The sequence below is a fragment of the Watersipora subatra genome, chromosome 1 (genome assembly GCF_963576615.1).
Source record: "Watersipora subatra chromosome 1, tzWatSuba1.1, whole genome shotgun sequence".
Lineage (NCBI taxonomy): Eukaryota > Metazoa > Bryozoa > Gymnolaemata > Cheilostomatida > Watersiporidae > Watersipora > Watersipora subatra.
The window spans coordinates 76,922,790-76,945,069 of record NC_088708.1 but is presented as its reverse complement, the minus strand read 5'-3'; the positions used below and the strand labels follow the sequence as shown (position 1 = coordinate 76,945,069).

Genomic DNA, 22,280 nt, shown 5'->3' with positions numbered 1-22,280 from the left:
TCATTGTGAGCTCCACAAACTGATCAACTTCTGGAGTAGTCTGTATGATGAGAATCTCGTTTTGAGCAGTAACATTACCTGCCTTACCAGCATCTGATTTTGCACCATATAGATATATCTACACGTTGAACAACCTTGCAGCACTGTGCTTGACAACATTGTTTTGAATTCAATCATTGAAAAGCACCATTCAACATTGAAAAATATTACCTTTAAATGACTTCAGTCGAATATTTTAACCTGTTCTGCCAAAACATGGATCATTGAAATGTTCGTTGCAGATAAGTGCTTAAGGATCAGGCTTATTAACTCTTCTGCAGTTGCGATACCATTGTAAATAATGAGAGTTCTCAGTTGCTTTGTTTGGAAGTCTAAAAATTAAAATGAAACTGTAGTAGTTAGTTAGCAACAGTAGTAATAATAATAGTATTATTACTCTTATCTCCGTACTGCTAGCTATATCCATGTACAACAATAAATAATATTATAGGCACTACAAACATTTTTTTCAAATATAAATATTTAGAAATGACGTAATGGTTTGCAGGTCCTAAATACTAATATAATAAAAAATTCCAAACTTAAATAATAAAAAACCTTCGTTGTGAAAAAAGAAAAAGACTAGCTTATAACTTTATCTAACCACCGACCACATACAGTCAAACTCGTACACTCAGTAGTGACGACAATGATATACAGCCCCCCAAGGGGGGCCTGTAGGTGGGGGCTGTATATCATTGGTGACACTGATCAACTCTCACTCACCCAGTGACTCATGTAGTAGAACTAACTAGTGGCAGTACTAACTAGTAGTAGTACAACTAGGAGTAGTCATAGACTTTAGCAATAGTAATAGAACTAGTAGTAGAAGTGACTCACTTGTGAAATGTCATGCCCTTTCCTTTGAAAGTCCATTCCTGCGGTTTTTGCAGTTTATGGAATAGCAGTAGCACTGTGCACCTACAGCCTTCTGTCTCGTACATAAATTATCAGTAGTAATCTCAGTAGTCTGTTCCTTTGACTTAGCAGTGTATTAGTGATCTTCCAGAACAGTTAAATCTGAAATTAGATTTCTTTCTCACTTTGAACACAATGAAATTAACTCAAACGCTAACTGAACATGGCATCGGCCGGATTTCCGCACTCGCAAATGACCTCTGCCATTCCAGAGGTTTTAAGTTCAATGGTTTAAAACTTGAAACCATGGCAATAGCCATCTACAACAAAAACTTATAGCCTAGAATCTGTAGGTCTTTAGCTAGCTTGACTTTGATATATAGGTTGAATGAATATGTAGATCTTTATCTTGACTTTGATATATAGGTTGACTAAGATTGGGGATGGATAAAAGCACCCACAAGCTCATTGAGATTAAATGTTGTACAACGTTGCTAGGTTACTATAAAAGGGAGCGTGACCATGTAGCATGAACCAAGATGGCGCTCAAATTATCACCCAAAAAAAATGACCTTGGCCATTTTAGGAGGTAATATAATTCAGTGAGACGTTCCATTTCGATATTGCTAGAATATGATCGCGGGCTACGTTGTCTGGCCATGCTGGCGCGAAAGATTGCTAAACGTTCTCGCGCGTGTATTCTTCGTAAGGTCCTCAGGTATATATTTTAATTAATTTCGTGTGAAGAATTAGATATAATGCTGTCACGCATATGCAAAGCGTTTCATCAATTTGCAAATGCGTAACATCATTATGTCATGCTGTTTGCATGTAATGACAGCGTTATTTAAGACAAATTGGTTTTACTTTGGCAGATCGTTGAAAGATTTCGTTTTCACGTTTGTGTCTATCGCGTTCCTCACATGAATATTTTGGCATTTTTGCAAAAATTTGCATGGTTTGCTTGTTTGCAGGGTTTGATATGCCTACGACTCGGTGCAGGACCAGACAACAGGTTAGTAAGCAGGCCTGCCAACCCAAGAGTGGGGCAATGCGTGAGACTTGGTTTTGGGGCATATGATGTATCAATGATAGTATACATGTATATAAAATTGTGGAAATTGGGGCAAAAATCTCACGCATTTTCATTTTTTCTTTGGGGTGATTGCGTGAGTCACACGCCCAATGCGTGAGAGTTGGCAGGTATGATCAGGGCTGCACTTCCAGACCTGCCAACCCTGGAGTGGTGAAAGGAGTGAATCTATTTTGGGGGCAATAAAAACGCGAGGATTTGATAAGTAGGATGAATTTTTATAGCGTATAAAACACCACACCGAAAGATAATATAACTCCATATGGAAACCACGTGTCGAGGAGGTTATTGATAGATGAGAATGCGAATTATGGACGGTTGGGCGACAGTCAATAGGGCGACAGACACTTAGGCGACACTTTCGGTTCGAAAGGCGACAACTTCAGACGGAAGGGCGACACAGCGGACAAACAGGCGACAATTCTGGACATTGAGGCGACAATTCTGAGGGCAGGATTAATTCAAAATACACGTATTAAGTCCTGCTATGGCCTGTTATGTTGTTGTGAGTTAGTAGTGAACACTAACAAGACACCAACTTTATTGATGCCCAGATTGGAAATCTTGCATTAGCATACTTTTTACGCATTGCTCCACCTTATTTCCTTGGCATCTATTACATGCTTATATCCTCATTAATCTGATTACATTATTCTTTTACACACAGTAGAATTTCCTATTGTATTAATGAATGTACCAAATATTTATTTAATTGAGATAGTTATTATTTAAAAAAACTGCTGAGATTAATCTGTCATTAATCGCCCAACTATTCTTCTGTTCATCCTTTTCCACAAATTTAACTTTAGAGTCTGTCAACACGCTGAATAGTCATTTAGCCAATCACTATTTTCTTTTTCACTTCCTTCCTTGGAAAAACTGGCAAGTTGCTTATCAGTGTAGCAAGAGTCTGAGATTCCTTACCGCCTAATTTATGACATCATAGAGGTACCAACTTTTTCAACCCCTTTGAAGCGATGCATTCTTGAGTCACTAGCATACCGCTGTTGATGAGTCATTATACTATCTTTGGCTCATGCATCATGTATTAGGACCCTCAGTAGTAGATCTCAAATTAATGTATATTCTTGTTCTGATTGCAGTATGAAAATAAATACATACATATGAGTTTAGCTTTATACATTTTAATAAATTTGCTTTTTGGTATATTTATACAAATAGTAAAGCTGATTTTTATCATATATAACTTTCAAAAATACGTATATCAATAGTTTGCAGCATTAATTTTTTTTACAATGACTTTATACTGATTGATACTATGTAGATAAACCCATCTAGCGATAGAACTTCTCTTTCCTATTTAGAATGACAAGATCAGGTTCACGGTTATAAATTGGCAACTGAATATTACTTTCTACTAATTCTAAAACTTACATGAAAAGATAATTTGAACTACAGGAGTATAATTGTACACAGTGACTCGCAGGTGCTCGAATGCACTTGCACTTCCAATCATACACAAAAATAATTGCAGGAAATTCCCTACACCACTATTTAATAAAGTTGTTATTAAAGTTCAAGCCAATGGCTGTCTATGTAATATATTCCCATCTTTTCTGAAGTCTGTCCTTTGTTAAAATAGTCGCATATAAAAAGATTCATAGTGCGCGTTAAAATGCAAAATATAGTATACGATGTGGTACATGGCAGCATTAACCTGCAACTGAGTATATATCAAAAGGTCTTTGAGGTGTTGATCACTCCTCATTGTCTCAAACTACAGGTTGTGTGTGCCATCGGGATCTGTGACAAGGGTAATTCGGTCAAATATCTCAAGTGACTGTAGGGTAATATGGCATCAGGACCAGTTGATTTCTATGCTTTGGAATGGATCATTTCTCCATAAGCTTTCTGTGATGCTGTTTAGTCTTCTTGCAACAAGCTGCAGAAGTTAGTAAAATATGGATATATCTTAGACACCTATGTCAAAAAAAGCCTTCACTCTTCATACTCAAATAAAATCTTAACAAACATAGATCAGTGTGAACCGCAATTTAGCCTATTGAGTCTGCATTATAATGACATTGAATTATTATCATAATTGTAAAGAAACAAGGATAAGGAAATCATTAATTCCACAAGTAAATGAGAAATTACAATAATAGGGAATTGTCTTTTCACCTCACACAAAAAGCAAACTCTTCTCCCAGCTACTGTGAATTTTGACGATCGAAACCATAAAACTATTTCTTTTCGAGGTAAGATAACTCTAAAGTTTCAACAATCAGAGATGGGATAACTCTAAAGTTTTAATAATCAGAGACAAGATTGTCGACAATTCAGCCGAGAACGTGACTTTTCGAACAGTTTTGAACAAACATGCTGATACAAAAACAAGTTTTGGTGTTTTAATTAAATAAGCTAGATGCATTTTTAGAAAAAAACCTTAATATTTTGTTAATTGTCTGGGCTAGCATAATCAGAGAAATCCCAATCCCACCAATGGCGTTTTAAAATAAATGTTGCAATTTCGATTTATAAAAAAGTCTGTAAAAAAACAATAACACTTTCAAGGCTTCGTTTCAAAAATATACGTAAGCATAGCACACAACGACAGCATCTCATAGTTTGTCAGTATATTACCTTGCCTTCAACCAAACAGCAAACCAATTTGTCGCCTTTTAGTCTAGAATTGTCGCCGGTTTGTCTGCCGTGTCGCCTTTCCGTCTGAAGTTGTCGCCTTTCGAACCGAAAGTGTCGCCTAAGTGTCTGTCGCCCTAGTGACTGTCGCCCAAAGGTCCAGTTACCGAGAATGCCACAAATATGTTTATACATAGTTGTTTATTAGTAGTAAGTATATGATTACTACTTGAAGATTGGGGCAAAAACAGGTTTGCTTGGGTAAAAGGGGCAATTGTGTGACACGGGCGGGAGATGCGTGAGGCATGGAGCAATTGCGTGAGTCTCACGCCCAATGCGTGAGAGTATGCAGGTACAGTGCACCCTCGAGATACGATTATCTTGATATACGATTTTTTTCACCTTATGAAGTCAAACATTGTGATATCTTCACTTCGCTATACGAATTCTTTTTCACCATACGATTTTGAAAAAAGTTTCGCCCGAGTTAAAATTTGGCGGTCGGTGTGCTCATAAAGCATGTCAAAATAAAAAAGACACCGAAATATAGTTTGCCGAAAACATTTTCAGAACGTATAGAAGAGACACGATGATCGACTTCGCTCATGTCAGCATTCCGCGTGGAAAATTTCGTTTAAAATATCACAAGTGAGAGCAAATATTCATTTTTAGCGTTATTATATATTTTACTATAAACTTTTAAGTCAGCATACGTATATAACTACAAGTATCTACATTTTATTCGTTAGCTATGAAATCTGAGACCGATACAAACGTTGCAAAACGAAGGCAAAATGATTTCTATGTCAACAAAGTTGGATGTCGTAAATAAGAAAGCACCCATATTATTAACATTGTCAAGGAATATGATCGCAACCAATCAGCATTTGCAATTATTATTAAAACAAGAACTCCATTAAAGCAAGCACAAGGAAGAGCTTCCGACTGAAGATTTGAAGGAGCTAGGTCTTGCACGCGATCAGCATGCAAAAGGAGCAACCATTTAGTAAAGGCGAGGAAGTAGAAGATACAGAAAACCCCACATTGGCAGAAATATTTCAAGTGTTCAATTTACTGATGTGGACTGGTACATTAAAACAATGCATGTATAATATATATTATTTATCTCTTGTGTGACATGTTTTTCATATTTTATTTGTTTCCTTTTGATTTTCTGTTATATTTTCTTGTTCAACCATGTCTTTGCAGGTGGGCTTGTTACCTCCTATGTGAATACAATTCATCGTATGTGTGTAACTCATATAACTAGTTACTCAAGATAGTTGACGCATTTACATTACTTTCTGAAACTTGTTAAAGCCTTTTCCTCTAGAGTATAAATACATACAAACTTTGTACGTATGGTTACAGTGATTCTTGTGCACATTTCATACAAGAAAAGCTACTGTAGCACCTTCTGGATCCTTCTACATTGAATAAGCTTTATCTAGCTAGGTTTGGCTTTAATTATTAATAACTTTGCTGAAACCACTGCTATAGAGCTATTATTGGTATCATTTTAAAGCCAATTAGTTTTGCCATTCAGACAAACTTAGGCATGAATGGTAAAATGCTTATCCCATGTCCAAACATGAGCGAAGCGAGTGTTTGGGAGCTAGGATTAAATTTATCCTCCCAAAATTTTGGCGAGCTTTTTAAAAAATACGTTTGAACGTTGCCTCTATTAAATTGCCGCTCTAGGAGAAGGATCGAAAAATAAAGTGTCATGGCGTTCAAATACAAGTTTTACGGTATATGAACATCGTATGTAATTTTCAGTATGTAATATCGTATGTAATTTCCACTAGTCAGTCAAGCCTTACGCCCAAAACTAACAGTGTCTCAAGTCATTCCTTTCTTCACATATTACACGCACATTTCCAGGTAACTTGACTGAGATCTGTATATCTATATATATATTTCTCAAAGTATGTCGTATGTGTGTAGGTTTTCCGGCTAGAGCTGATTAGAACAGCTGAGCTGGACAACAATGCAGACTCGAAGTCATGGCTTACCATTGGAAGCCTAATTTTATTAACTAGCTTAGTGGAATTTTCCATTGGCAGTATGCCAGGCTACTAGCTTTAAAGGTACAGTTGTTTGACAAAGTTTTAAATCCTTTACAGTTGTTTTCATTTTTTTCTTAATTTATTCCAACTACACGACACACTTCTCTCATGATATGTAGTTAGAAAGTTAGAATGGCAAATGTTGTTATAATTATGTTAAATACAAATAAATTTTCTGTCCAAAGACTCTTCTATTACACGGGCAACGCCGGGTAGCTCAGCTAGTATAGATATATTCCATTCATTGTTACACACTTAGCAGTTGCTTTGTACATCCATACAGCTGTCTAACTCAGCCCAATAGTAAAGAGGTGGTAATTTAAATATACATATATTATATAGCCCATAGCAAACAATGCTCACTACCTAGACTCACATACAGGTTTTAAAACTCCTATTCTGTGCGACTATGTGAACGTGCTCAAGGAAATTGTGTCGTATTCGCACTCACAATGAGAGTATATTAATTTAATAGATTTAGACCCACCCATCATTTGTAAGCCGAGACGTCGTCTATGCATTTTAGAATAGCTTGTCAAACTTTATTTGTATCTTGTCGCACTTTAGACAAATATTCACGTAGGCGATAGAATAGGTAAACTTGATCATGGGTGAGCAAGATACCTGGTTTCCTTGCAACATTTGATTTACATGTAGGCCGCTGTACAATGTGATGATCTTGATGTCAAGAAAGATGTCCAGCCGGCAAATGTCTGTGATTATGAGGAACGGAGGCGTCAAAACATTGCTGACAACAAAGTGATGGTAAGCTATACTAGTGGTGTATAGATAATTATGATTTTGTTCCTTGGAATTGTTTAGCTAAGCTGATATTAAGCTTGAGGAGCTAGTTGTCTGGCTCAACGCTTGGGTAGCCATGGTAAACACACTGTGTAGGACATGAGGAATCTTAATAGCCGATGGAGTGTCAGCGATGGAGTGTCAGCGTTTGTTTTATACCCATCTTGTCACTGTAGGTATGAAGTTCGCTTGCATAGATTTTATTGGACAAGTTGTACAGGTTGTGGTCTTTGGTGAACCTTACTAGTAGCTGGCAAGCTTTTGCTTCATTTGCATAAGTGACACTTTAATCTGTTTCCATACACTCTTATTACTTGTAGCTGGCAAAAATTATGGGAGATTTACAAGGTTGCAAAAGAGTCTTGGCAAAGCCCAAGTCGGGCTCCATTTCCAAACCAGCTCAATTCTGTCCAAAGCCAAAGTCTGCGCGAGCTTATCCTTCTAGAGACACCGTTCGTAGGCGGAACCCAGGACGAGCGGCAAGACCAGAAAGCTATGTCGATGAAACTTCAAGGCCGCACACCCCTGACTCTGGCTTTGGATCACTTCATTCCTGCTCATCAAATGTATGTTTCATGACACATACGTTGTGTTTAATTAGGTGTCACCTGTTACTGGTCCAGCCCATCAGCTCCTTGATTTTAGATTTGAAGTAAGAAGCCAGTCTATTCGCATAGTTTCTCAGTGCAGTATAACCTCAGCACCTTATTTATTAGTTGAGATATTTTCCCGCGCTCTTTATTTGTCCATTCATCAAAAAGACTGACTTTCATCAGCCTTTGACCGGTTGCGTGCAAATGAGTTGCTAATCATAAGATGGTGGCATTTTATTTATTTATGTTTTAGCGATTGACTGTCAAATTTGGCTTTCGTCGATTGTCTGTTGGTGATGAGGAGAGAGATGATGACAGTATGACTGTGTATGATAGCGATGAAGATGATGACATGCACTATCTATGGCAGCCTGCACCGGATGCGCGAACTCATGCAACTCAACGCTTCTATAAGGTCTTTCATCATCGCTCTGTTGAGAGACAATTTTTTTAAATTCTACTTGGTTTGATAGTTTTCTAAATTTTAATAAAAAAGTAGGAGTCTTGTGTAGTGTAGAACAACTCCAGATGTAGGAACCAGTTTCAAGAGGACAACAACTAATGAATGTTTATAAAAAAATAGTAAACCCACTCTAAAGTGAAATCAGATGAATTGAAGTTTACAGTTGTGGTGTCTGTCTGTAGGTAGATGTTGGTTTATTATCTTTTCTTAGTATCGCAATTTAAGTGATTCTACTAAATATTATGTGTTGTTATTTTAAATTCAGACAGGATTCAGAATTGTCTCAGATGTACTCATTAACATAGCATCCAAAGTATTATGTCTCATCACTCCTTCAATCGGGCTGAGTTTTAGCTGCAACTAAATTCTCACGAGTGCCAATTTCCTCCTATCTAGTTAGATATTCACCAGCATTTAATTTAGTTGAGAATAGTTTACTTGGACGTTTTTCATTAGCCTCGTCTGCCAGATAATAAAGTTGATTTTTTATTGGTATTTCGGGTATCATATATACGTGTTCTGATGAAAATTGTGTCGCTCTACAGTCATTTATTTCAATCATTAGTATTCAATCTCTGTGAATAGCTGCAATCATTCCAATGAGTAAGAGCACTATCTGTATAGACAGAGTAACACTGTACTAGTTAAAAGCTATTAGTAACCTCTTCTACAACTGCAGACAGAGTCAGTTATCATTTGTCTTCTGTAGGAAGTAGAGGAGGTGACAGAAGAGGATATAGAAGGGGTAGCTTTCAGTTCTACAGGGAAAGTCTATCACTCAGTTCTGGTGAGTTTGTTACAGATGTACAGGTAACCTGACAGATGTACAGGTAATCTGACAGATGTACAGGTAACCTGACAGATGTACAGGTAACCTGACAGATGTGCAGATAATCTGACAGATATACAGGTAACCTGACAAATGTACAAGTAATCTGACAGATGTACAGGTAACCTGAGAAGATGTACAGGTAACTTGACAGATGTACAGGTAACCTGACAGATGTACAGGTAACCTGACAGATGTGCAGATAATCTGACAGATACACAGGTAACCTGACAGATGTACAGGTAACCTGACAGATGTGCAGATAATCTGACAGATATACAGGTAACCTGACAGATGTACAGGTAATCTGACAGATGCACAGGTAACCTGACAGATGTACAAATAATCTGACAGATGCACAGGTAACCTGACATGCACAGGTAACCTGACAGATGCACAGGTAACCTGACAGATGCACAGGTAACCTGACAGATGCACAGGTAACCTGACGGATGTACAGGTAATCTGACAGATGCACAGGTAACCTGACAAATGTACAGGTAACCTGACAGATGTACAGGTAACCTGGCGGATGTGCAGATAATTTGACAGATATACAGGTAACCTGACAAATGTACAAGTAATCTGACAGATGCATAGGTAACCTGACAGATGTACAGGTAACCTGACAGATGTACAGGTAACCTGACAGATGTACAGGTAACCTGACAGATGTACAAGTAACCTGACAGATGTACAGGTAACCTGACAGATGTACAGATAATCTGACAGATGCACAGGTAACCTGACATGCACAGGTAACCTGACAGATGCACAGGTAACCTGACGGATGCACAGGTAACCTGACGGATGCACAGGTAACCTGACAGATGTACAGGTAACCTGACAGATGTACAGGTAACCTGGCGGATGTGCAGATAATTTGACAGATATACAGGTAACCTGACAAATGTACAAGTAATCTGACAGATGCATAGGTAACCTGACAGATGTTTAATGCTAATCATTTAATGCTGCTGATGTATTTCTCTCTGATAGGGCTCCACGTGCCATCAATGTAGGCAGAAGACTGTTGATACAAAAACCATTTGCAGAAATAAAGAATGTACTGGAGTACGTGGACAGGTGGGCATTGAATATCTGCAAAGGGTGTATTTGAGGGTTGTTTCAGGTAGACTCTGTATGTTTATAGAAGTACAGTAGGCGCTCCTACACCGTAAATAATCAAACTCATCCCTTTGACCATACAAAGAGGAAAAAACCTAACTTGAATTTTTTTATTTGTGGGATAAACCGTAACTACAGTATTTTTGGTTTGCATTAACAACTTTTCTCCTTTTTCTGATCAATCTCACTGGTTTTATAGACCATGATTGCGGTAATTTTACAATAAGTTGATGGGGACTGCACATATTCGACGTTCATTTTCAACGATTTGCTTATTTTTTTTAAACAGCAAAGTCTATTCTGGTAAAACTAACAACAAATATTTTATGTCTACATTAAAGCAAAACAAACAATTATTTTTACTATAAAAAAGTGGTACTACCTGTTCGTTGTCTATCTGGATCCATATTTCAAGGTTAGGGTAAAGGAGAACTTTCAACGATACTCCAACTCGTGACATTCGGATCGGTGGATTGACGCTGTAACACCTGTACCAATCGATTGCCTTCAAGTATTTATGAGCAATCCCGCAGCTACCTATGAGCTGTTTTGTCGACACTTCTGACTGCCTATCACACCGAACTAGAATGTCATAGAAGTTGTATATATAATAGATATAACGCTATATGTCCGTCATTTTTTCTTTCACAATTGCAGTGAGATAGATTAATGGTTTACTTGCAACAAAATTCACGTTACAGTTATTTGGTATCAAAAGATTTGCCATGTCTTACTCTGCTGTGTTGTAGGTGCAAAATATGTGGAAATGTGATTACAAGCTCTTAAACACATGAATTACATAATTTTTTATTGTATATTTCAATACATCAGAGTCTTGGCTTTCCAATGAGCTATTGTTTGCCATGGTGAGACAGACATTGGTTGGTGTTTATAGGATTTCCCCAGAGCTCTACCACAAAATGTTTACCGGCATATGCTTGGAAACTGTGACGTCACAATTTTCTTATTCGGTGTTGTGTGCTCTTACCGCCTAATTTATTGCTTACCGCTTATTTTTATCAACTATGATAATGACGCTAGTGTCAGGCGAAGATAGGACAACTCCAGAAAACCAATGAAGACGACAAAGGAATCTGTCATTAGTTCTCCTTGTACAGATTATTTCTATGACAAATAACTCAGATTTCAAGCACCATACTATGTTTTCCCAATGATATTATGCACTAGCCCTCTCATTTTATTGTGATGTTGAGGTCACGACTGAGACTAATTAATTTTAAGCATTGCGTCATCTCGCGAAAGTGCGATTGACATGTAGTCCTAGGACCACGCAAGGCAGGTCACAATTTAATCGATGTGATTTCATTACTTTTATCAACGACAGTATATTTATTGAAGCATAATTAATTAAACCAGGACATGTGTTTGTATTGGTCGGGCGTTAGCACGATCCCGGCATTGTTGATTATCTAGAATCCTAGTTTATGATTAGCGCTCTCTGGGTTTAACAGCACCGATTGTCACAGAAAAGCGCAGCCTCAATGGTAGCGAAAGGGATCAACTACCTAAGGCTAAATAATAATTATGACATCACATTTTGAGAACCTGAACCAAGTGTTTTTTTGCAGGGCATACTTTTGACACCCTGTTTTTCATAGTTCTATTATTCTTTGTGTATTGAATATAGGCTCATTCGAAAGCCATGATGTATTGAAATATCTAATAAAAAAATTATGTAATCTATGTGCTTTAAAAGCTAAAAAACGAACAGTTAATCGCTGCCATCGCGAAAACGCTGTAGATTAGAATCCCTTTCCAAAATTGCTGAAATGGGACGTATCTGAACAAGATGGCTTCTGTGTACAGTCGAAATGTTTTCACAAATATACTTCTTGCATTCAATTAAACCATGTCTATTGTCCTTATGCGTCTATTTCATCATCATTGTAATGCCGTCATTTTGAGTACTGATATCTCAAAACCTGCCGTAAAAATTCGTTAACCTTTTTAACCTTAGCTCGGAGGAGTGCTTATCATCCTCTGACAAACATGACGAGCCTGTTGGTCACCTGTGACAGTCGAAAAATGCTGCAGAAATTGTTCGCGCTATTTGGCAGGAAGTATGGATCACATGATCAGATTACAACTAGATGATTAGACCAAGCTGAAACGAAACTGTAAAGTAGCGAACATCTCCTCTATTTGATACGGGCTTTTCGGTAAAACCCGAAGTGTTTGTCATAAACTAGTGCTACGAGAAGTTTTATATTGAGCCTTTTATCGGCCTTTCAATTCATGTGATAACATCACGTGTCAAAACAACCAAATTTCTTGAGTACGTCATCAAAATAAAGGGATTCAAACCTACGGCATGTTCATGTTGGGGCGATTAGCTGTTCATTTTTGAGCTTTTAAGAGCTTGTAATCACATTTACGCATATTTTGCACCGACATCACAGCAGAGTAAGACATGGTGAACCTTTTGATATCAAATAACTGTAATGTGAATTTTGTTGCAAGTCAACCTTAAACATTCAAATCGAGTTTGAAAACACCCAACTTGCCATTACGTTATACAGACGGTTCCCTACTTACGAACATTCGAGTTACGAACAATGTTACATACGAACGTATGTACCGTTGTTCGTAACTCGAATAACTTTCGAGTTATTTGTTAGAACTTTACATACGTATTGTAAAGGGATTTGCCGGCCTTTACTTGGCACGATCTATACTACTAAATAAAGAAAAGAGAGTGCGTGTAATTTCATTCAGCTTTTAATTAGTGAAGGAAATTTCACTAGCCGAGGCGCGTACGTCTATCTGCTGGTCAGATCTAAAAAAGATAACGATTTGTGAGTTTCTAGCCCGCAGTTCCGAACTCGGATTGAAAACTGTGTAACTGTGTTGGCGATTATATCTAATCAGTAGTACCATGGATGTAATGGATTTATTTATTAGAAATATAACTGTTTTGTAGCTAGACTAATATTTGCTGAAAAGTCAGGTTCCAATATGTATTTAATAGAAATATAACTGTTTTGTAGCTAGGCTAATAATTGCTGAAAAGTCAGGTTCAAATTTGTATCGTAATTAGAAGAAAAAGTAAAACGGTTTTGTGGGCAAGCCAAAACCTGCTGTAGTCATACAAAATAACCGTTTTGCAATATAGTACATACGTAATAGTTCGTAATAATATTATCAATGTACAAGCTCTATTCAAAGGTATACTAAAAACCATTTACAACAACAGCCTACTACAACTACTCAGTGCAACTAGCATTAGCAGTTTTGTAGTTGCGTAGAAACGACCTTATTAACGCGCAGTTATATTGTAGGCGCCGAAATTAATTTACGTGTACATTCCGCAACCGATTTAGGAATTGCGGCTAGAAACTCACAAATCGTTATCTTTTTTAGATCTGACCCTATCTGCTCTGCTCAACTAAATGAGCGCACTCATTTATATAGAATAATATCAACCGTTCCGGCAAACGGTGAGAACACCGGCTAACAAGGTGAATAAATAGGACCGCTAGCGCGTTGGTATGACAACAATATAAGTGACGATAAGTGATAGTGTTATGACAGTAAATCAAATATAACAATAGCATAACGAGTGAAACAACGATATAATAAACGGACAACACATACAAAAAATAAGACAACAACGATAAGTGATAGCATAACGATTAAAACAACAATATAATAAAAAGGACAAGACATACAATAAATAAGAAATGCAGTGTCATGGCCCGGCGTCCACCAAAGTATTATCTCCATTTTATTAAATATTTTTTTCAGTACAAACCAATACAGGTTACTTATACAAGCCTTAAACATACGTATATAAACCTTCAATATACTTATATAGGCCTTAAACATAAATTATAATACAAAATATAGCACTGAAGCAACTTACGAACAAATTCACCTTACGAACAATCGTTCGGAACGTAACGTGTTCGTAGGTTGGGAACCGTCTGTATAGAGTTTTACTTGCCATTACGTTATACATTGTATAGAGTTTTTTACAACACATCTTTTTTACGTTATTTGGAATTTGCATTGTAGAAGGTGTACATTATAGGAGCATCAACTGTACTTCGACAGGTGGGCATGTGATATATGTAAGGGGTGTATAGGAGTATTTGAGCAGGTAGGCATGATATCAATGTATGAGGTGTATAGGAATATTCGAACAGGTGGGGATGAGATACATGTAAGGAGTGTATAGGAGTCTGATTTGTGTCATTTTAGTGTAGCTGCACCAACATAGGTAGACAGCGAATATGATTTGTGTAACACCGCTCTATGTCTATGCAGTTCTGTGGGCCATGCCTGAAAAACAGGTATGGAGAGGATGCAAGAAAGGTGCTGAGGGACTCTAAATGGATATGCCCGCCGTGTCGGGGCATTTGCAATTGCTCGTTTTGCAGAAGAAAAGCAGGCCGATGCGCTACTGGCATACTCATACATCTTGCCCGCGACAATGGCTACAACGACGTCGCTTCTTATCTCAACAGGTTGCACAAATTTCACTCTCTTTCTAAACCGGTTCTGTTCATTGTGCCTGGTTTGACTTCATTGATTATGAATTCATTCAGTTAGAGTTGTCTTCTCCTAAGCACTAACTCGGGGGGCTAAGCGGAGCCTGTCATTCACCATGCTTGTCTCACATATAGTGTTGTGAGTGCGTGTTTGGTCAAGTCATCTTCAGAGAGTTTGTAAGGGTTACACGTTGAAAATTATATTTTAGCATCCAGTCTTACTCGAATTTTAGACTATCATCTAGAAACTTAGTTGTGTTATAATGTCTGCTCTCTGGTGTGTTCAGAGGCATGAGACTGCATCAATGAGACTCCCATTGATGCAGTCTAGTTGTGAATAGGAACTGATTTTATCTACATGGGTAATTCATGAACGCATGAAGTATGCTTACTAACTGACCCAATATCACAAGTGACTTTTACTCCATATAAAAAAGTAGCTTTGTTTCGTCGTAATCTTCATCTCAATTCTTCCGCTATAAATGCAGGTTGTCTTCTCTCGTTGTAGTTTTGGAAAGAAGATTTGAAGGATTCGTCTACCTAGTTAAAAAGGATCTTCAATTCATTCCCTAGTCAAACGGCTTTACCATTTCTTCAGTTTCTTAACTATATCATAATATCATAATAGGATGTGCAAAAAAGATACATTTTAGTCACTGCTTTATTTTATTTACTCAAATTTTTAGTTTTATAGTTTATAGTGTTATAATAGTATTTTAGATTTTTATGTGCATATTTGTAGCGTTGCTTGTACACATTTATGTAAAGGTCATTCATTATTCTAATTAATCTACTTTTGTGTTTTATTTAAATATATTCTTTGTGATGTAGAGAACGTCCTGCAAGTTTATTTGGTGCCATGCAGATTGCTGGTGTAGCACTGGCCATTAAAGTTTTATCTGTATGTTTCAAAGCCAATATATCGCTTCAACTTTCTAAGTGGACCATGTTTTCAACCATTTCTTAATGTTGTTTGCTTTATAGAGTGAAGATTTATTTATAACAAAAATTCTAGACCTATGTGTACAGAAGCCACTTTACATCTAGTGGTCATATTTTATTCAGAAAAACTATTTCAGACCATAAAAACCATTAAGTTGAACATTGGTACATTAGAAAACTTGTTTAAAAATTGCTTGCTTACTAACACAGACAAATTATTGCAAATGATGCAGCAGCTTTTGAGGTATGGCCATTGTAGGAAAGATAATTTCAATTTTTTAACATTGCACAAATTTTAAGTCTATAAATCAGCGGTTTCGCAAAAAATCTTGTTCTTGCAGTCAAACTGCATATCTGTACCATATGTCATGACATAATACGCAGAATAACAGACAGGTTTCAGACTGACATGTTACTATTACATTGTTTACACAAAACTTTGAATATGCAAGTAAAGGTTAATGGCAAAATATTACATCTTCTTTCTATAATCTTTGTCAGTGCCTAAAATCACAAATAAGCCCGCTTTACTTTGAGAAATATGATCTTGAATTTTAGTGTTCAGTTTCAACTCCGAAATAATGACATTGTCACATTAATGAATATTATGAAGATATTTGGAACTGAACATTTGTATAATATGTCTAAACATTCCTTTATATCTGACACATGCACTCTTTAACCAACGGAGAGCATCTATAGCGATCATACAAAGCTTTGATCGATCCAACTACTGTATTTGATTGATAAACACAAATGCCATCAAATCCCGATTACCGCCACAGCTAACTAGTCTGATCAGTATTTTATTATACTTCCGAATTAATACATTTAAGCAAATCTTCCAGCCGCATAAGTAACCTTTCTTTATTTAGCTGTCTATGTTATTTGGTCATTCTGTAATCTTAAAAAAATGTAGGCATACGTCACAGCCAATATGCTGCACGATAAATGGGTTTTCCAACGGAAGACCGTTGAATGTTTTACTCTATTTCCACAGACATACCGTTCCACTACATCTCAACCTTATTGGTCAAAAATATCATTGAACACTGTTCATTGGCCTTTCAAATTATGCGTGTAGGCTATAAGATTTGGCTCTTTGAGGTAGAAGGTAATAATACTTCGTCAGTGAATCGGGTTACAGAGATTACGCCTACAAGATTTAAATTTTTAAAAGCCATTAAAGCCATAAAATTTTTAAAAACACCACCTTGTCCGCCCTAAAAGAATTTGTCCCAACATTACTATCTAGACCCAGGGGAAAGCCATGGATGTCACGATCTCTTCTACGAAATATTAGAAAAAGAGATCGTGCTTACCAAGTTTACAAAAAATACCCAACACAGCAGAACTTTGAGTACCTTAAAGGAATGAAAATCGCCGTTAAAACGGAAGTGAGTAATTCAAAGACCGATTTTATAGAGTGTCACATCACCAATGAACTAAAAGTTGGCAACACCAAACCGCTTTACAATATGATTAACAAATCTAGGGGAAAATCAAACAATATCAGCTGTCTAGAAAACACAGATCCAGAGGGAATTGCTAATTCTCTAGCAGACTTTTTTTCTTCTGTGTTCAATGAAACCACCTTTGCATATATATATATATATATATATATATATATATATATTCGAATCTGTCCATTACGCCCGAGGGCATTATATGAACATAAAATTTGAGATAAAATGATTGATAAGAACACTAAAACCTAATTTGTTGCAACACTAAGATCGTGTTAAAAACTGAGGGAGTCATCAACGCCCTGACCCACAACATTCGGTGCCATTCTATTATAAAAAGAGTGCCTATATTGGTCTATCCTAAAATGTGGGTGGACTACTCCATGACGGGTTTGGTGGGATGGGTTAAAAGAGATATAGTTATTGAGGTCTAGTTCATATAGACCAAACTCAATTCTTTTTAAAAATTTCAAATCCAAATCTTCTCTTCTATCTTTTAGTTCTTGGATGTCATTTACACGCATGCACTCTGTGACACTATCCATAGGCCCGAGTCTGAAAATCCATCGAACCCCCCGTCTTTGAATTGTTTCTAATTTGTCAGTTAAGCCTTTTGCGTGCGGTGACCATACCTGACAGGCATATTCGAGTAATGGTCGAACAATTGTGTTATAGGCGACAATTTTTGTTGATATGCTTGCATGTCCAGACTTTTCTTTGAAATCACCGCCAGTTCAGCCGATGAGTAAAATTTGCATAGATATTGCGGGTGTAAAAAATCTAGTTACAAATCTCGATGTCAGAAAGGCAACTGGACCGGACAAAATATCATCTTATTGTCTTAAAGAGTTCAGTAAGAACGTTCCAAAATTTTTACCCGTTTTTGTTTCGGTGCTGAGGGCCAGTTTAGAGCAATCCTATGTGCCTCTCGACTGGAAACTGGCTGATATTGTCCCAATTTTTAAGAGTGGTAGGCGGGACCTACCGCAAAACTACAGGCCAATAAGTTTGACCTCAATAACCTCAAAGATAATTGAGCACATTATCTCTAGTTCTATGTGGCAGCATTTAAGTAGTCTTAACCTTTTAAGTGACAATCAGCACGGCTTTCGCAAACATTTTAGCACTACCACCCAATTATTGGATGTTACACATTTTGCTTCTAAAGCACTGGCAGAACGCCGAGAGTATCACATAGTCTCGTTTGATTTTGCAAAGGCCTTCGACAAGGTGCCCCACCAACTTTTAATACACAAATTGAAGGCTTACAGATTTGATACAGGTACCCTCAAATGGATAGAAGCGTGGCTCAGAAACAGAGCTTCTGTGGTTCAAGTGAATGGTTATACATCACATAATTTTAGTATTAAATCAGGAGTACCTCAGGGCTCAGTGCTGGGACCCCTATTGTTTATTCTTTACATCGATGACTTGCCACTCTGTGTGAAAGACGCTGACTGTCGACTGTATGCCGATGATACTCTGCTGTGCATGGATTTGACAAACACCAGCCAGCTGGCTTTGCAGACTAACGTTACAGCATTACAGCATTGGGCCACACAGTGGGGCATGACATTTAATCCAGAAAAGTGTATCCACATGCAGGTGGGCAGGTCGACACCAGATTTTAAACTTTTTATGAACGGAATTTTTATACCACAGGCGAATGGTCTGAAATATTTGGGGGTTTTCATACAAAGCGACATCAAGTGGCACGAGCATATTTTAAACATTACTAAGAAAAGTAATAAGGCACTCGGACTTATCCGACGCTGCCTTTTTAATGCAAGCATATCAACAAAAATTGTCGCCTATAACACAATTGTTCGACCATTACTCGAATATGCCTGTCAGGTATGGTCACCGCACGCAAAAGGCTTAACTGACAAATTAGAAACAATTCAAAGACGGGGGGTTCGATGGATTTTCAGACTCGGGCCTATGGATAGTGTCACAGAGTGCATGCGTGTAAATAACATCCAAGAACTAAAAGATAGAAGAGAAGATTTGGATTTGAAATTTTTAAAAAGAATTGAGTTTGGTCTATATGAACTAGACCTCAATAACTATATCTCTTTTAACCCATCCCACCAAACCCGTCATGGAGTAGTCCACCCACATTTTAGGATAGACCAATATAGGCACTCTTTTTATAATAGAATGGCACCGAATGTTGTGGGTCAGGGCGTTGATGACTCCCTCAGTTTTTAATACGATCTTAGTGTTGCAACAAATTAGGTTTTAGCGTTCTTATCAATCATTTTATCTCAAATTTTATGTTCATATAATGCCCTCGGGCGTATTGGACAGATTCGAATATATATATATATATATATATAAGAGGATTCGGCTACAAGAGGTTTCGCCTACACTTCCTGGAGGTTACGTCTACACTTCCTAGAGGTTACGTCTACACTTCCTGGAGATTACGTCTACAGTTATGGAGATGGTGCATACCATTGATTGTTGAAGAAAAAATGTAAGAAAAATGGTAAAAAGTAATGCAATAATAGTGTTTTCACTTAACATTGATTGAAAAACATACTATTGATTAAAGTCATCTATCAATCAGAACGAAAATCGTGAAAGTGTAAAATAAAAACAATTTATTACCGGTATCTCCTTGGCTTTCTTAACGATTACTACCACTGCTACTATTACTACTGGTGGCTGTTCGGAGCCACAAGAACGCTAAGATGTGTGCTTAAAATCTCAAAGCTTTGGTAGATGCTTTGAGTCTGATAAAATCATCACCACCTTAGGGTGGTAGTACCATTCGTTGTACTACGAATTATTATTTATTGATAGTTTGTAATTAATTAATAGTCTGCAACTAACGGTGAACTAGTATTAATAATTCGATATATTGGGCATTGGTCTGTCTGCTTATAGTAATTTAATAGTCAAACGAGTGTGGGTAAATGAATGAGACAAAATAATATGATTATTTGCGAATAAATAACAAAAAAATAAATAGTTGTTTTATAACTAAATTGTTCTATTCTTCTGGTCACTTTTAATGTTTTACGCATTGCTTTGTTTTAGCTTGCTTTGTAAAACATTGTTTTAGCAATGTCTTATGCATTGCTAATATATACATAGTAGTAGTAATATTATATCTTTGGTATATTATACCATATACATAATATATATTACATATAATTATGTAGTGGTTTTATTATTTTGTGTTGCAAGCAAGGTTGATTGATCGAAAGGTTGAATCATGAATTAAAACTGTTTGTCTTGGGATGGCTAATTGTGATAAGTAACATTACATTAAAAATTTCATCCTCTGAGCAGTACAATTAGTCTAAAACTGTAAATTATGAAACGCCAATACCGTGTAGCAGGCTGTACGCTACCATTTTCCATGTTTGTAGCTTTGTACGCAACATCTAAATTACAAGTCCCAGGTAGTGAATGGGACCAATGTCAATATTGGTATATTGATATTGGTCCTGATCAATAAGTCAATATCACCACCCAGAATTTTACTAAAAACATTATGACAAAGTTTAACTCATCTGTCTTTCAAGGTTTCAAAATAATTAATTTCTCATAGTTGAAGAAAACTAACTCTGCTTTTTTGTCTATACAAAAATCTCAGTGCAGCGTTTTGAGTTCACTTTAGTAAAGTAATATCCTTTGTAAGGTAAAGGTCCCAAACCATGCAGCCATACTCAGGACCAGGTCTAACTCGTGAAGTATCAGCTATCTTTCTTGTCTTTTGATCTGCATCTTTCAGAACCATTGTAAGCATGCCGATTAATTGCTCTTCCTCGGATTCAATTTTAAAAATATGTTGATTAAATTTCAGATCATTCTGCAACTCTACCACAAAATAAGGATTAGATGTCACACTTTGAAGATGGTGATCATATAAGATGAGAAAGTTATTTGTATCCATCGGCAAAGACAACTTGCCAATAGAAAGATGGTAATACTTTCGTGGATTAAATTTCATGTGCCAAATTTTGACTCAAGATTCAAGAAAGCATAAATCTTGTTGCAGCATGGGAGCTTTGTCTTGTGTAGCTGTTGAGGCTTTGTTTTATCAGCTAAGTTGTCAGTTCATCTTCGGCCACTTTCTCGGCACTCGCATGGAGTCCCTTAATACCTCGTCTCTTAGCCTACCAAGCATCATTTTATGCAATATGTAGCAGGCACAAAAATAGCTCTAGACTCACTCAACAAGCGGTTTGGGAGTTGTCTGTTAGAGTTTTGCTGTTGTTGAGCACACGACTCCTTTCTTAAAGCTAGTCTAAACAGGCTAAACTAGCTCATACAATGATTAGCAGGGCTTTTGGCTCACAAAATGAAGCAAAAGTTTAATCATTATATTACTGTTTGAACATTTTAGAATATTATACCTATAACCTAGCTTAAGTTGATTTGTTCTGTATCTTGCAAAAATCTTGCAAAAATCTTGCAAAATCTTGCATTTGTTCTCTGTGCAAATTTTCTTATCCGCTCAGTGTTGGGTTTCTGATGTATCAAGCTAGAGAAAGTAAATTGCATTATCATACTTTCTAATATTCTCAAAAAACATATTGCTTTTTCATGACCTTCTACTCTACTTTGTAGAACATTGAAAGTCGATTGAGAAAGAATGATGACAGTCAGAAGATAGGGTGATATGACGATACATACGTTATTGAACAAATACTAGTACAAGTACAGATACTACCATTTTAAGATGTATCACTGACATGATGGTGCTTATATGTGATGAATGAGAAAATGGAGCAAATAAATCTGTAACTGGATGTTTGTATTTTTTTGCAGAATAAATCCTAAACTTATAATCTATCTATTGATTCAATTGATGAAATAGGAAAACTTCAGCAAGTAAAAATACTGCAAGAATGTGTACTTAGCATATGAACT

General features: G+C 36.8%; 1 protein-coding gene and 1 long non-coding RNA gene across 2 annotated transcripts; both read left to right on the top strand.

The window, feature by feature from the left end:
- Positions 1–1,564: 1,564 nt before the first annotated feature.
- Positions 1,565–15,895, top strand: LOC137409718 (cell division cycle-associated protein 7-like). Its single transcript, XM_068095585.1, has 9 exons — positions 1,565–1,615; positions 1,872–1,912; positions 7,318–7,425; positions 7,782–8,027; positions 8,308–8,469; positions 9,227–9,304; positions 10,346–10,432; positions 14,762–14,961; positions 15,494–15,895. Exons 2-9 carry the CDS (start codon positions 1,880–1,882, stop codon positions 15,510–15,512), a joined length of 933 nt encoding a protein of 310 aa, XP_067951686.1. The 5' UTR covers positions 1,565–1,615; positions 1,872–1,879; the 3' UTR covers positions 15,513–15,895.
- Positions 15,896–19,801: 3,906 nt separating this feature from the next.
- LOC137410598 (uncharacterized) lies at positions 19,802–22,198 on the top strand. Its single transcript, XR_010981227.1, has 3 exons — positions 19,802–19,872; positions 21,211–21,330; positions 21,978–22,198. It is a non-coding gene; the product is annotated as an uncharacterized lncRNA (long non-coding RNA).
- The last annotated feature ends 82 nt before the right edge of the window (positions 22,199–22,280 follow it).